Raw genomic sequence first — 12,536 nt, 5'->3', positions numbered from 1 at the left:
CAGAATTAATTTTGAGGTGACATATACCTGCTGTAATTCAAAATTGTGTCACTCTTTTTTTTCTTTTTTATTCTTCTTTTGCGATTTTGAAATGGTTAGAAGTGCATGGCCTGCAGTGGATAACAGGGGAAGAAGGGATCAAAGGATATGAAGGGATCGGAGGAGATGAAGGGATCAGAGGAGCTTAAGTGATCAGAGGAGATGAAGGGATCAGAAAAGATGAAGGGATCAGAAAATGTGAAGGGATCAGAACAGATGAAGGGATGAAGAGCAGATGCACCATCAGGGATCACAGTAAACTAGATGCTCGCTATTAATTAACTCATTGTTAAATCAGACATCAGATAACAACAAACAGAGCTCAATCTAGCTAGCTGTAAATACAGGTACAGGTATGTGCAATGATCGGGCTAGTGTCATTAATTGGCGAATTTGGAAGGATCAAGTTATAAGTTATGGGTAGTGATCCAGAGAAGGTATAATGGGATCAAAGTAGGTGATAAGTAAATGCTTGTGCTAAGCTTTGTACTGTAGATTACAGGGGAATAATATACAGTAGGGACAAATTAATAGCTCCATAAGAGAGAGAGATGTGTACTATATATGTACACACTATTTAATATTTGATTTGATTAATTTGATATAAAGTTAAATATATAATTTATAAAGTTTTCATTTTTTTCAACTACAAATTTCATTATTATAATTATATAGTAACTACATTTAAAAACTTAATTTGGCATTTTGCCAATTATGACAGTCCTTTTTCTCACACATGCCAGCTGAAACTCCTTGCTCACACATATCCAACAGCTCCATAACTGTCATTTTTTTCTCACAATTTTTCACAAAAAAAATATTGACTTCAAATGAAAGAGACAAGGTAATTTCCCAATGGTATTTAGCATAATTTGAATGCATTAGATGAGATGTGCAAAAAAAAAAACAGAATATTATATATTTATTCATTTTCAGGAGATCCACTAAGCTGCTCTCAATCAATCTATATAAAGTCTCCGGAAGGTAAAAGATACATCCTTTAATCTAATCAAGAAGACCTAAGTTCTTTTCTTCCACATTACTGTGGGTGAGCTCAATCCATATTGATTATCCCTCTGTGTATTTTTCAATTTACCAAAAGAAAATATGCCTATTGGCATTGACATTTCAGAGTGATGCCCGAGAAATATATACATACACAATGGGAACTGTATTGACAGCCCAGTGTACAATTTAATAGAACAGAACACAGCTCAGTATGGAAATTTCAACAGGCTTTTTAGTTTTAGCAAATATATGTGTATATGTGTGCATGACATGTATATTGATATATATATATATATATATATATATATATATATACATATATATATATATATATTATATATATATGTATAATTATACATGGTTAAAAGTCTATGATATATGAATCATTTATCTTTGGAATTAATACAAGTATATGACAGACAGTACACAGTGTTGAAGTATGGAGCACAGAGCTAGGGAACAGCAAATTTAAGAAGTGGCTAAAAAATATGCTACATAATTATATATTTAAATACTAAATTATTCCCTGCATATATATGGCACCTGCATATACATTATTGACCATACAGTACCAACTACTAAACTAAATGAATTATAACAAGAGCCCAAGGGCACTGTGGTTCCTTGCTTGGGGTATATGACAATACACATAATATTATCAAGCAAGATTGGGCTGAAATAGTCCAAATAATTGTGGTCCTACATGTTCCCATAAAGTAACCAACACTATAGCCAACACTTTTGTGATCACAAAATGTGATCGGATTTTTGATCAAAAGGCACTTTTGAGATCTAAATATGGCGTCGAAAATGTAAGAAATATAAGAGACCTACAAGCGTGTCAACAGATATGATAACAATGGTGACCTCAGATGACATGACCTTTAAGTTTCAAAATGTTCCACCACCCCATTCACAACTTGTCCCAAAATATCAACCATGTCACACCTTGGCATTGAGATTTAATTGCATTAAATGTCAAAAAATTAACTTTGAACTTGTATGTAACACACAAAGGTCACCCGGAGGTCAACCAATTGACATTTTTGATCGACCGAGACCTAAATAGAGCATGACTGTAAAAATTCAAACATTTTTTCTTTGCCCATTTTCTCCCCCCATAATACTACTTTTTTAACATTAGCTGACCTTTGGTGACCTTGGATCACATGACCGTTAAGTTTGAAAATATTCCCCTATACCATTTGCAACTTGTCCAAAAAAATCAACCTTGTCACACCTTGGCACTGGGAGTTATTGCATTAAATGTGTGAAAATTAACTTTGACCTCAAATAACTTCGCACACGAAGGTCAAATGGGGGTCAACCAATTGACATTTATGATCAGAAGGTACCTTTAACATCTGAAAATAGCATCAAAACTGTAAAAATCCACAAAACACGAAAAGGTCACCAGAGGTCAAATTGAGGTCAAGGGTCACCCAGATGCGGGTCGACAATTGGATTACATTGAAGCAACTCCCAACCCTAACGGACAATTTGTTCTCAAGTTGTTGCAAAAATACTAGTTTTTTATCATTAATTGACCTTTGGTGACCTTGTATCACATGACCGTTAAGTTTGAAAATATTCCCCTATACCATTTGCAACTACTCCAAAAAAATCAACCTTGTCACACCTTGGAACTGGGAGTTATTGCATTAAATGTCTGAAAATTAACTTTGACCTCATATAACTTCGCACACGAAGGTCACACAGGGGTCAACCTATTGACATTTATGATCAGAAGGTACCTTTAACATCTGAAAATAGCATCGAAACTGTAAAAAATCCACAAAACACGAAAAGGTCACCAGAGGTCAAATTGAGGTCAAGGGTCACCCAGATGCGGGTCGACAATTGGATTACATTGAAGCAACTCCCAACCCTAACGGACAATTTGTTCTCAAGTTATCGCAAAAAAACTAGTTTATCATTAATTGACCTTTGGTGACCTCGGATCACATGACCGTTAAGTTTGAAAATATTCCCCTATACCATTTGCAACTTGTCTCAAAATATCAACTGTGTAACACCTTGGCACTGGGAGTTATTACACTAAATGTCTGAAAATTAACTTTGACCTCATATAACTTAACATACAAAGGTCACCTTGGGTCAACTTACTGACATTCTTGATTGATGAGACCTAAATTAGAGCATCAAACTATGGAAATTCAAACATTTTTTCTTTGCCCATTTTCTACCCCCAAAATACTAGTTTTTTGACATTAATTGACCTTTGGTGACCTCGGATCACATGACCGTTAAGTTTGAAAGTATTCCCCTATACCATTTGCAACTTGTCCAAAAATATCAACCATGTCACACCTTGGAACTGGGAGTTGTTGCATTAAATGTCTGAAAATTAACTTTGACCTCGTATAACTTCGCACACGAAGGTCACACGGGTGTCAACCAATTGACATTTTTGATCGGAAGGTACCTTTGATATCCAAATCTAGCATCAAAACCAAACATTTTCTTTTTTGCTCGTTTCCTCCCGAAATAAGCACATTTTTTCTAATGTGACCTTTGACCTTTTGACCTTGGTTTCAGATGTAGTTTAATCTCCTGATTCCAAAAAACAAAACGAAAAGTCTGTACAACCATCCTAACTCCGACCTAAAAACTTTGACCCCATATAACTTCGCACACGAAGGTCACACGGGGTCAACCTGTTGACATTTATGATCAGAAGGTACCTTTGACATCTGAAAATAGCATCGAAACTGTAAAAATCCCAAAAACACGAAAAGGTCACCAGAGGTCAAATTGAGGTCAAGGGTCACCCAGATGCGGGTCGACAATTGGATTACATTGAGGCAACTCCCAACCCTAAAAGACATTTCGTTCTCAAGTTATTGCAAAAATACTAGTTTTTTATCATTAATTGACCTTTGGTGACCTCGGATCACATGACCGTTAAGTTTGAAAATGCTCCCCTAACCAGTTCACAACTTGTCCCAAAATATCAATCTTGTCGCACATTGGCACTGGGAGTTATTGCAGTTTTAATATTTTTGGTTTTTGGACCATAACTGACCTTTGGTGACCTTTGTGGGCACCAAAAACAATAGGGCACACCTTCTCCATATGGCGGATCTATAGTCCAAGTTTGGCCTCAATCCAACATTCCCTTATTGAGATAGAGCGTACCCAAGCAAGTGTCACAGACGCACACACACACATACATACATACATACATACATACATACATACATACATACACACACACATACGCCAACCTGACTGCATAGGTTCCTTTTGCTAAAGCAAGGAACCAAAAAGTCCAGACAGACTTTGGACAAAGTTCACTTGTACTGTACATCTCCTCACTGTATATACAGTATTCATCTGCAGCTTCCACAACAATAAACCCATCAACAGAAGCATACTTAATATCCTCAAAACAATTTCAATTATCTCCAAACCATCCCGATTCATGAGCCCAGGAAATGAACGAGTTATTCAATTGATTGCATTTTTATCTAATGTGCCCTACAGGGTTCGCCTTTTAATTTCTATCTTTTAAAAGCTGGACGAAACGTAACCGAGCAATCAGATGAATATTATTCAAAACGGATAATTGTTGTCCCCAAACTGACATGACGGTTTTGTTGGAAACTGTTTGGGGCATTCGATCTATCATGTTGGGGAAAAGACAGCTGTATAAATAAACAACAAGGTTCTCATCCTTTTATCACCTATCCCTTTGAATTATTTACCTTTTTCTCCCTACTCGTTTTTCTTCTCTTTGGACTAAAGTACATTGGTCTTTCTCTTTTTCAATATTTCTGTATTTTGTTATGTTTACAGCTAGGCAACTTTTATTTGTTTGACATCTAATGAAATAGTTAAACAAGTTTTTGCAAACATTTTATTTGATGAAGATTTCCTCTTCCTCCCATTCCTGAAGAACTCTTTCCTATCTCATTTTATTTAAAGTGATTTTCTTCTTCATTTTTCGTTCTATCCCTTTTTCTATTTCATTTCCATCAAAAGTTTTGAAAAAGATCAGACAGGTACAGTATTATACCCTTTTGAATATTCTGTGTTGTGATGGTGATAGTTATCATGTAGTAATCAACTTTATATTTATAACCAAGAATATGTATTTATTTAGACTTTCAGCCTATCATTTTCTCCTTTATCTTCCTCTCTGCCTTCCCGTTTCCCTGCCCCTCCCCATATCCCTACCCCCTCCCCTAGCCCCAAACACTTCATCCCTTTCATCCACCATCACATGGAATAAATCTCTGATACATTATCTTATAGCAAAAACCAATCCAAACTTGCCAGATTGCCACTACCTATTAAAGGCAAGCTAAAAATGTGACTTTATTAAACAGTTATTACCTTGCATTTGGTATAAAATCATGTTGTGATTTATTCCCCCTGCATAACTTATATCCATGCATCTATATGCACGTAGGTTTCACTTTAGCCATGCACACTGGATGGAACAAGTGCACAGCATAACTTTAGATCTGTCATTTAATAGTTTTAACGATGCCATACCTTGAGCTGAGATTGAGAATGGTACATCCGGTGTGACGATCTCGTAGCTGCATATCACAGAATTAGCCTCGGAACAGTCATCGTCGACAGCCTCCAACTGCAGGAAGTCTGTGGACACGGCACCCTCGTTGACGGTCGCCTCGTAAGACGGCGAGATGAACCGGGGAGCGTTGTCGTTACTATCGTTGACAAGAATGTGGACTTCGGCCCTGTCGCGACAATGGAGAGAGAAGAACTATTAAGAATGATAGTTATGCAAGTAACATTGGGAAATGAAAACCAGTAACTACTGTACATGCCATGGTCTGCTGTTGACAGTATGCTCTATCTAGTGCTTACTATGTACTGTGTTTCTTATATTGCAAAGGTTAAGAATGATTAAGAATGATAGTTCTATGAAAGTAACATTGAGATGTTGATAAAAACCAGTAGCTACATGCCATGGTCTGCTGTTAACTGTATACAGTGCTGTTAACATACAGTACAGTAAGTACTGTGTTACATTGCAGGGTGATCATATTACAGTATTTTAAGTTGGATATTTGATGTATTATCATCTATTATAATTATTCGGTCAGTCCAATTTCCACTTGAGATTCATTCCAACTTCCAGTTGGGAAAAAAGAGAAGAATGATTGGGAATGATGTATCTCGGGAGATTATAAGGATTTGATTTCAAGCAACTAACACACGGGAATGTGTGGCGTATTACAGTCATATAATTAAATAACGGCATAGTAATTATGTTTAAGCTTGTCATACCTTACAGCAGTTTTACTTCAAGCCTATAAGTATTACTGCATGTGTAAGTATTAATTTACGGAACAAGAAAAAATTTGTCAAATACAGGAATATTTTGGTCGACCCTTTCAACTGTATGCATGGATGTACTCATTCTGTATACATATATACAGCAGTGCCAGTACTGCTACAACCAATAACTGCAGTCTTGTCTTAAAAGTCCACACAGTTTTCGACTCTGACAACCAATTATTGAAACTAGATCACTGATTACCAATGTTACATACTGCAGACTACAGCCAACAGCCTGCATGGCTGAAGGGGCCTACAGTAGCTGTCATATCTCATTTCCTGTATCCTGATGTCCTACAGGAAACAGTTCATTTTCAGTCTTAAATCTTCAGTGCATACAAACCATTAAGCAATATATAATTTTATGATTGTTACTGTATATCATAGGTAAAGTGTAGCTTAATTGCACAGAAGCATTTATCATGTCCATTGTTCCTAATTGGATTAAGGACACAGAATTGTATTTAACGTATAAAACTTATAGATATGTACATATATATTGTGTAATAATAAGAGGGCCTGACGTTTCGATCCTAGCAGGATCTTCTTCAGAGGCTGAATACATTATGAATATATTCAGGATGGCATTCAAGTTTATATTGTGTAACTTTTAGGTGTAACTTGGGTAGTTTATTATCAATTGTTTTGAACATGTGTCAACCATAAATCCGGGTGTACCTTAAACGTCTGCTGCATAGACCCCACCTGAAGCATGCTATCATGGAAAAGTTTCTTGAGATTACATAATCGACCTGCTTTGGTCATAAATAGTGACTCTTTTTACCAATTAGTCTGCAACGCCTGCCACATATTTTTTCTTGTATGAGGGTCTTTGTGTGAACGCTGTATGACTAACTACACTGTAGACATGAACATATCTCCACACAGTTTTTACACTAAGAGCCTAATGGTGTTAAGAGGCTATGCAGGCTAATTGTAGAGCCTGAGGTCAACTTACGACCGTGGCAGGTCGATCACATACTCACAAAACTTTCCTAGCGCGCTATAATTGGAGCCAAATAAAGCAGATCATTAAAAAAGCATACATGTGCCTTTTCAGTTTTCTTTTTTACCTATTAAAACACACTCCCAAAGTCAAATCTACTTCTCTTAGATAACTTGTAGCACTTTCATGAAGATACACAGTTTGTGTGACTTTAAAAATTGATGAAATGTGGAACTAGGGAATGACACAATTACCTAAAATTTTAATGTTTTCATGGATTAGTTTTTAATTTCACCTCTATACATGTCCTGTATACCAATACAGTACTTACAAGAAGTGTGTACTGTGCACGACTATAATCCCATCCCCCCCCCCCGCCAGGAAACAAATCGCAACTCAGTGCTTGTACCAAATTGACATGTGTCATTTTAACATCTGTGCCACAATTTTGGAGCTAGTTTCTGATGAAATTTAATTAAAATTTCATTTCTTTTTCATGCATTCATGTGATTATCACTGATGCAATATTACCAGAAAGCTTTCATTAATCAATGTGGATCAGGAAATGTTAAGAAACCAAAGGTTTTATCACGTTCACAAGATCTTAATCAATAAACGCTATTAATCAAATTACCCAAATTTCCATTGAAAAGAAGAAATAATTTGATTTTCTAAAAATGTTTCCAATCAGAACTAAGTGCCCTTAGTGTTTGTTTCGGGATAATGCAATCAGGAGTAATTTTAACCCCGGAGCATCTGCTAAAAAGGATGACTCTTGCTCTCCGAGAGAGGCGAAAAAATGTAGGCCTGGTTCGTGAGACATTTATGTTCAAAGTGTATCATCTAACAGCTCACAAGCCTCATATGAGTACATACGGTGTGCACATACTGTACATTCGACTCTAGATATTTGATTTGTCTTCGATACAAATTGGATTTTTATGCCATGAGTTAAGAGGCATATTAAGGAACTCTTGTTGATGGTGCAATGGGGGCTATTTGTCCTCCAAAGTACAAACCAAGAACTCCGAGACGAAATTGGGTTTTTTTCATGACAGTGCAAGTTGTGCATTAGCTTTAGGGATTCAAGTTTTTAAGATGGGATCTGATATACTAACAATGTAAAATGTAAGTCAGCAGTTAATTGTGTAGTTTCACGTATATTCATTAGTAACATTCTGAGATAAACACAGACTGCATTAATTGTCAGGATCATGACTGTAATGTTAGATAACCTGTAGGCACTTTCTGAAGATTACCAAATTGTTTGAAACCAACTTTAATGAAATTTAAATATTCTGCTAGAAGTGAAAAAAATGTATACCCTAAATCTGACAGATCTGTATACTATTATTCTGTATGACAATTACCATGCAATATGTTCAATAAACACACTAATCACTTTTTTGTCAGGTGAGGAATATATAATTTGCATATTTTCTTTATAATGATAATTTAGATTCTTTTATAATGAAAAGATGTTGTTACATGTATTATGCATGTTCCTGATGCAGCAATTTCATCAAGCATTGGGAAGGTCAAGAAAGTCTAAATATTCTTGAACACGAATGTCATCATTGCTGAATATTATACAAATAATGAATGGTTATGAGTGCAATAGTGCAAATATTTCATGAGATGAAAGATGGAATGTTCCATTCAACGAGGCGCAGCAGAGTTGAATGGAACAAATTACATCTTTCAACTCATGAAATATTTGCACTATTGCATGAATGGAAACCATTCATTATTTGTTTTATACAACATATTACATTGAGATGGGTAAAATGCACTCAGGCAACAGATTGTTTTGAACAGACAGGTTTCTCTGCTCTCTTACCATTGAAAAAAGTGCTACCAAAAAAGTATAACCCATGGTTCTATTGCATAGAGTGAAATAGAGCAATTGACCAATCAAATGACCAGAATACAAGTACTGTAGGTGCTGTATAATACAAAATACTGCTGATATTCTTTAAAATGGTCACGTTATCTAATTATTTTATGATAATTTGATAGCTTTGTCAGTACATGTATATATATGCATGATAAAGAAAGTTGTCAGTTAATTTTGACTCACAATTTTACAATCTCCGTTAAAATAACCAGATCAAAGATGAACAGTGCAGTTTCATGATCTCCGTAAATAATTAAGCAGCGTAGTCAGAAAACCTGTAAAATTTAATTTCCAACACCTGCATGCAGAGATGTTAACTGCATTCTTAACACGTACCGAGTATGTACAGTACAGTAATCTCACAGAAGTGTACTGGTACTTAATTGAACAACTATCATTTTCTGACATCAAACAGCAAAAATTAAAGCTATATATAGTACTATATTTAAATATGAATTGCATTTTTTGCATTTGCAATACTAATGGTAGCAAGAGAATTTGTCAGCTTTTGTTTGGGAAGGGGGATGGGAGTGGGGGGAGCACAGGTAGGGGAAGGCAGCAATAACACATTGTGGGGGAAAACATATGTACTACACTATACCACACAAAATACCCAAAACTCACTAGTTTGGTTAAATTTAGAATTTAAGTGTTCAATGGCAATAGTAACAACTCACTCCATAAATCCTATAATGTTGTCCAATTGTCAGAATGCTTTCATTAGGTACTAGAAAAACTAGGTTACCATTTGTGAACTCTCGTTCCAAACCCAGGCTCCTCCTCCATTATCAAGTCCATGCAGTCACCTCCTTTTGCAATATCAGAGACGACACCAACAATCGGGAATATGGTAATCAGATTTAAATTGATTTTCCAATTTCGAACAGAGGATACTTTTGTGCAATCATGTGGTGGCACTTGTAATTTTTTACATAGTAGATTCTGTATACTACAGTATACTGGTATAATACTGGAATGCAACAATGAATCATTCTTTTCTAAAAGTAAGACCATATCTTATAAAAATTCAGAATTGTACCTGAGCTACTGTACTATATATGCATAGATCTGTACCGTGTAATTTCTGGCATTGCCTAATCAAGTTAACCTGAATGAAATGTTAGTTAAATACCTCATTCAATTAAACTTTGGGGAAATTTTAACTGAGTACTTTTTGCACTTTGCTTCATAAATTTTAAAGTTTGAACATTTGGAAAAATCAAACTGTGATGAAAAAAAAAAACCTTCCCAAACTTAGGATTTCAAATTTTGGCTTGCTCTACATATATACAGTATATGTACTCAAGTGCAGACTTAAAAACGAGGGTGTTATATAGGCTACCTACGTACTATTCAGGGGTGTTATATACCTACTGTACAGTGTGCAGGGGTTTTAAATCCCTTTTGTACAGTCTACAGTGGTATTACTGTATATACCTTAAGTATATTCAGGTAATATCTCTGGTGCAATTGTGCTGGAGTATTGCACAGATAGCTAGACACAACAATCCCTGCATAATTGAATGGTTATTATTGAGTTTATCCTCAACTGAATGCACCTGCCAACAGACACAATAGTCTGTTAACAATAATGGCATCTGATTAAGAACAATCACCTTATCACAATAACGCATAGACATGCAGGTAATAGACATACAATATACATATACTGTAGGGGCCACCACTATAATGCATAAAAGTAGTCAATTAACCACTGTGCAGTAATTAAGATGATCTCCAAATCTTCTCTGTTGTGTAACAGGTTAAAGGGTGTGATGACTCGTGCAAAAAGAAACATCTAATGCTGGTAATCTGACCTAGTTTTGAATGAGGTGTAACAGAAGTGTGAGACACCACCATCGATCCCAGAAAATACACACACAGCTTGCTACCGTCGGTAATTAGACACTAGTGTACATGTCAGTGCATACAGCTGCGGTCAATACACACAGTACAGTGTATAAACGATACAGTGATGGACATCTCAGGTCCAGCTAGAGATAACAAGGTATCACGTTTCATTACTGTCTGCATTTTGTAGTGACACGAACAAAACGTCACTTGCAAGCAACAGAAAGTAAACTTTTTCAGATGGCAGCACGCGGTTTGGAGCAAGTCTTCAATGCCTTTAAACTTCATTTGACTATAGCAAAAACTCTACTGCTGCTATGTGACTGTACATTTAGATAAAACAGTTCAACACGTTTTCTTTTTGATTCAGATTTGAACAAAATTAAAGCTGTTTAGTACTTTATAGTTTCATCTCATATTAAAAACCTCTTTGTGAGAAGATAACATAATAGTTTCAGTACAGTTTAAGGAAGTCTGTTTGCTCAATTGCTTCTCCTCAAGAATAAACTATTCCATGCCTAGAAACCTACTACAATTTAATTAGCTGGCAGATAGTTATGGCCACTGACCCTAGGTCATCTTATCAAAGTCACCTTCCACTTTCGATTACCTCCAGATATTCTGAGGAGCAACCACGCATCTTCAATTTGCATATTTTCCACCAAATTTATTTTTTATTCTTCGATGGAGTTCGATCAGGTGGGATGCACTTAACATTTCCAAATTCTATGCATGTGTTCACTGTATTTGCAATGCACAGTATATGACTATACTTACATATAATAAATTGACTGCTCACAGACTGCACAAAAAAACAGCTCTGATTTTTCTTTGCTCCAAATTTGAAGTTGATTTAAATGTCATCAATAACGGCCAAAGATTTTAACATGTATGCTAAAAATTGCTAAAACAAATTTCAAAAGTATATACCTGTTAGCTGTATGAATCATCAAATTATTTCCAGTCATTCAAGAGCTAAATTTATTACAGAATTCAAAGAGTCTCGAGTATGAAGGAAAAATAATGCTTCAACGCTGATACCAGTATAATGCTTATTGAATTTGGAGCATTCATGACCATATATTTGAGTTTCTAGTAAATTTGGGGCCGATACCGATGATCTATGAATCATTAACTTACGTGTGTGATCTCCGTCTCTTCTCCGCACAATCTTCCGCTCTGACGTGAAAGTGCCACTCTCGTGATTTCTCACAATCCATCAGATCTGAGCTCTTTGGCCTAATGACGCCCTCCCCCGTGTCCGCATCCACTACGTCCACTGTGAAAGGAATATCGTCCTCCTGAATAAAAAATTTACAAATTTGTCCATTTTGGCCCTCGTCCTCGTCGTGTACGAAGAGCGGAGGGTCGAGGGTTATTTCGTCTGAGTTTTCTTCCACGATTCCATGGAATATATCCGTCTTGAACCTCGGTTTGTGATTACCGGTAGTAACTGTAAAA

The 12,536-nt window shown here is 35.9% G+C and overlaps 1 protein-coding gene across 1 annotated transcript in view; it reads right to left on the bottom strand.

Moving 5' to 3' along the window:
- The window catches only part of LOC139975883 (calsyntenin-1-like), a 72,025-nt gene that overhangs the window by 39,131 nt on the left and 20,358 nt on the right, over nucleotides 1–12,536 (bottom strand). The window contains exons 2-3 of the mRNA XM_071984153.1: nucleotides 12,216–12,528; nucleotides 5,569–5,777 (exon numbers count right to left, since the gene is read on the bottom strand). Of these exons, the coding sequence (XP_071840254.1) occupies nucleotides 5,569–5,777; nucleotides 12,216–12,528 (522 nt within the window). The remainder of the gene's footprint in view (nucleotides 1–5,568; nucleotides 5,778–12,215; nucleotides 12,529–12,536) is intronic.

Source organism: Apostichopus japonicus, chromosome 11 (genome assembly GCF_037975245.1).
Source record: "Apostichopus japonicus isolate 1M-3 chromosome 11, ASM3797524v1, whole genome shotgun sequence".
Lineage (NCBI taxonomy): Eukaryota > Metazoa > Echinodermata > Holothuroidea > Aspidochirotida > Stichopodidae > Apostichopus > Apostichopus japonicus.
The sequence above is the reverse complement of the archived record's forward strand: the minus strand, read 5'-3'. Positions and strand labels throughout refer to the sequence as shown.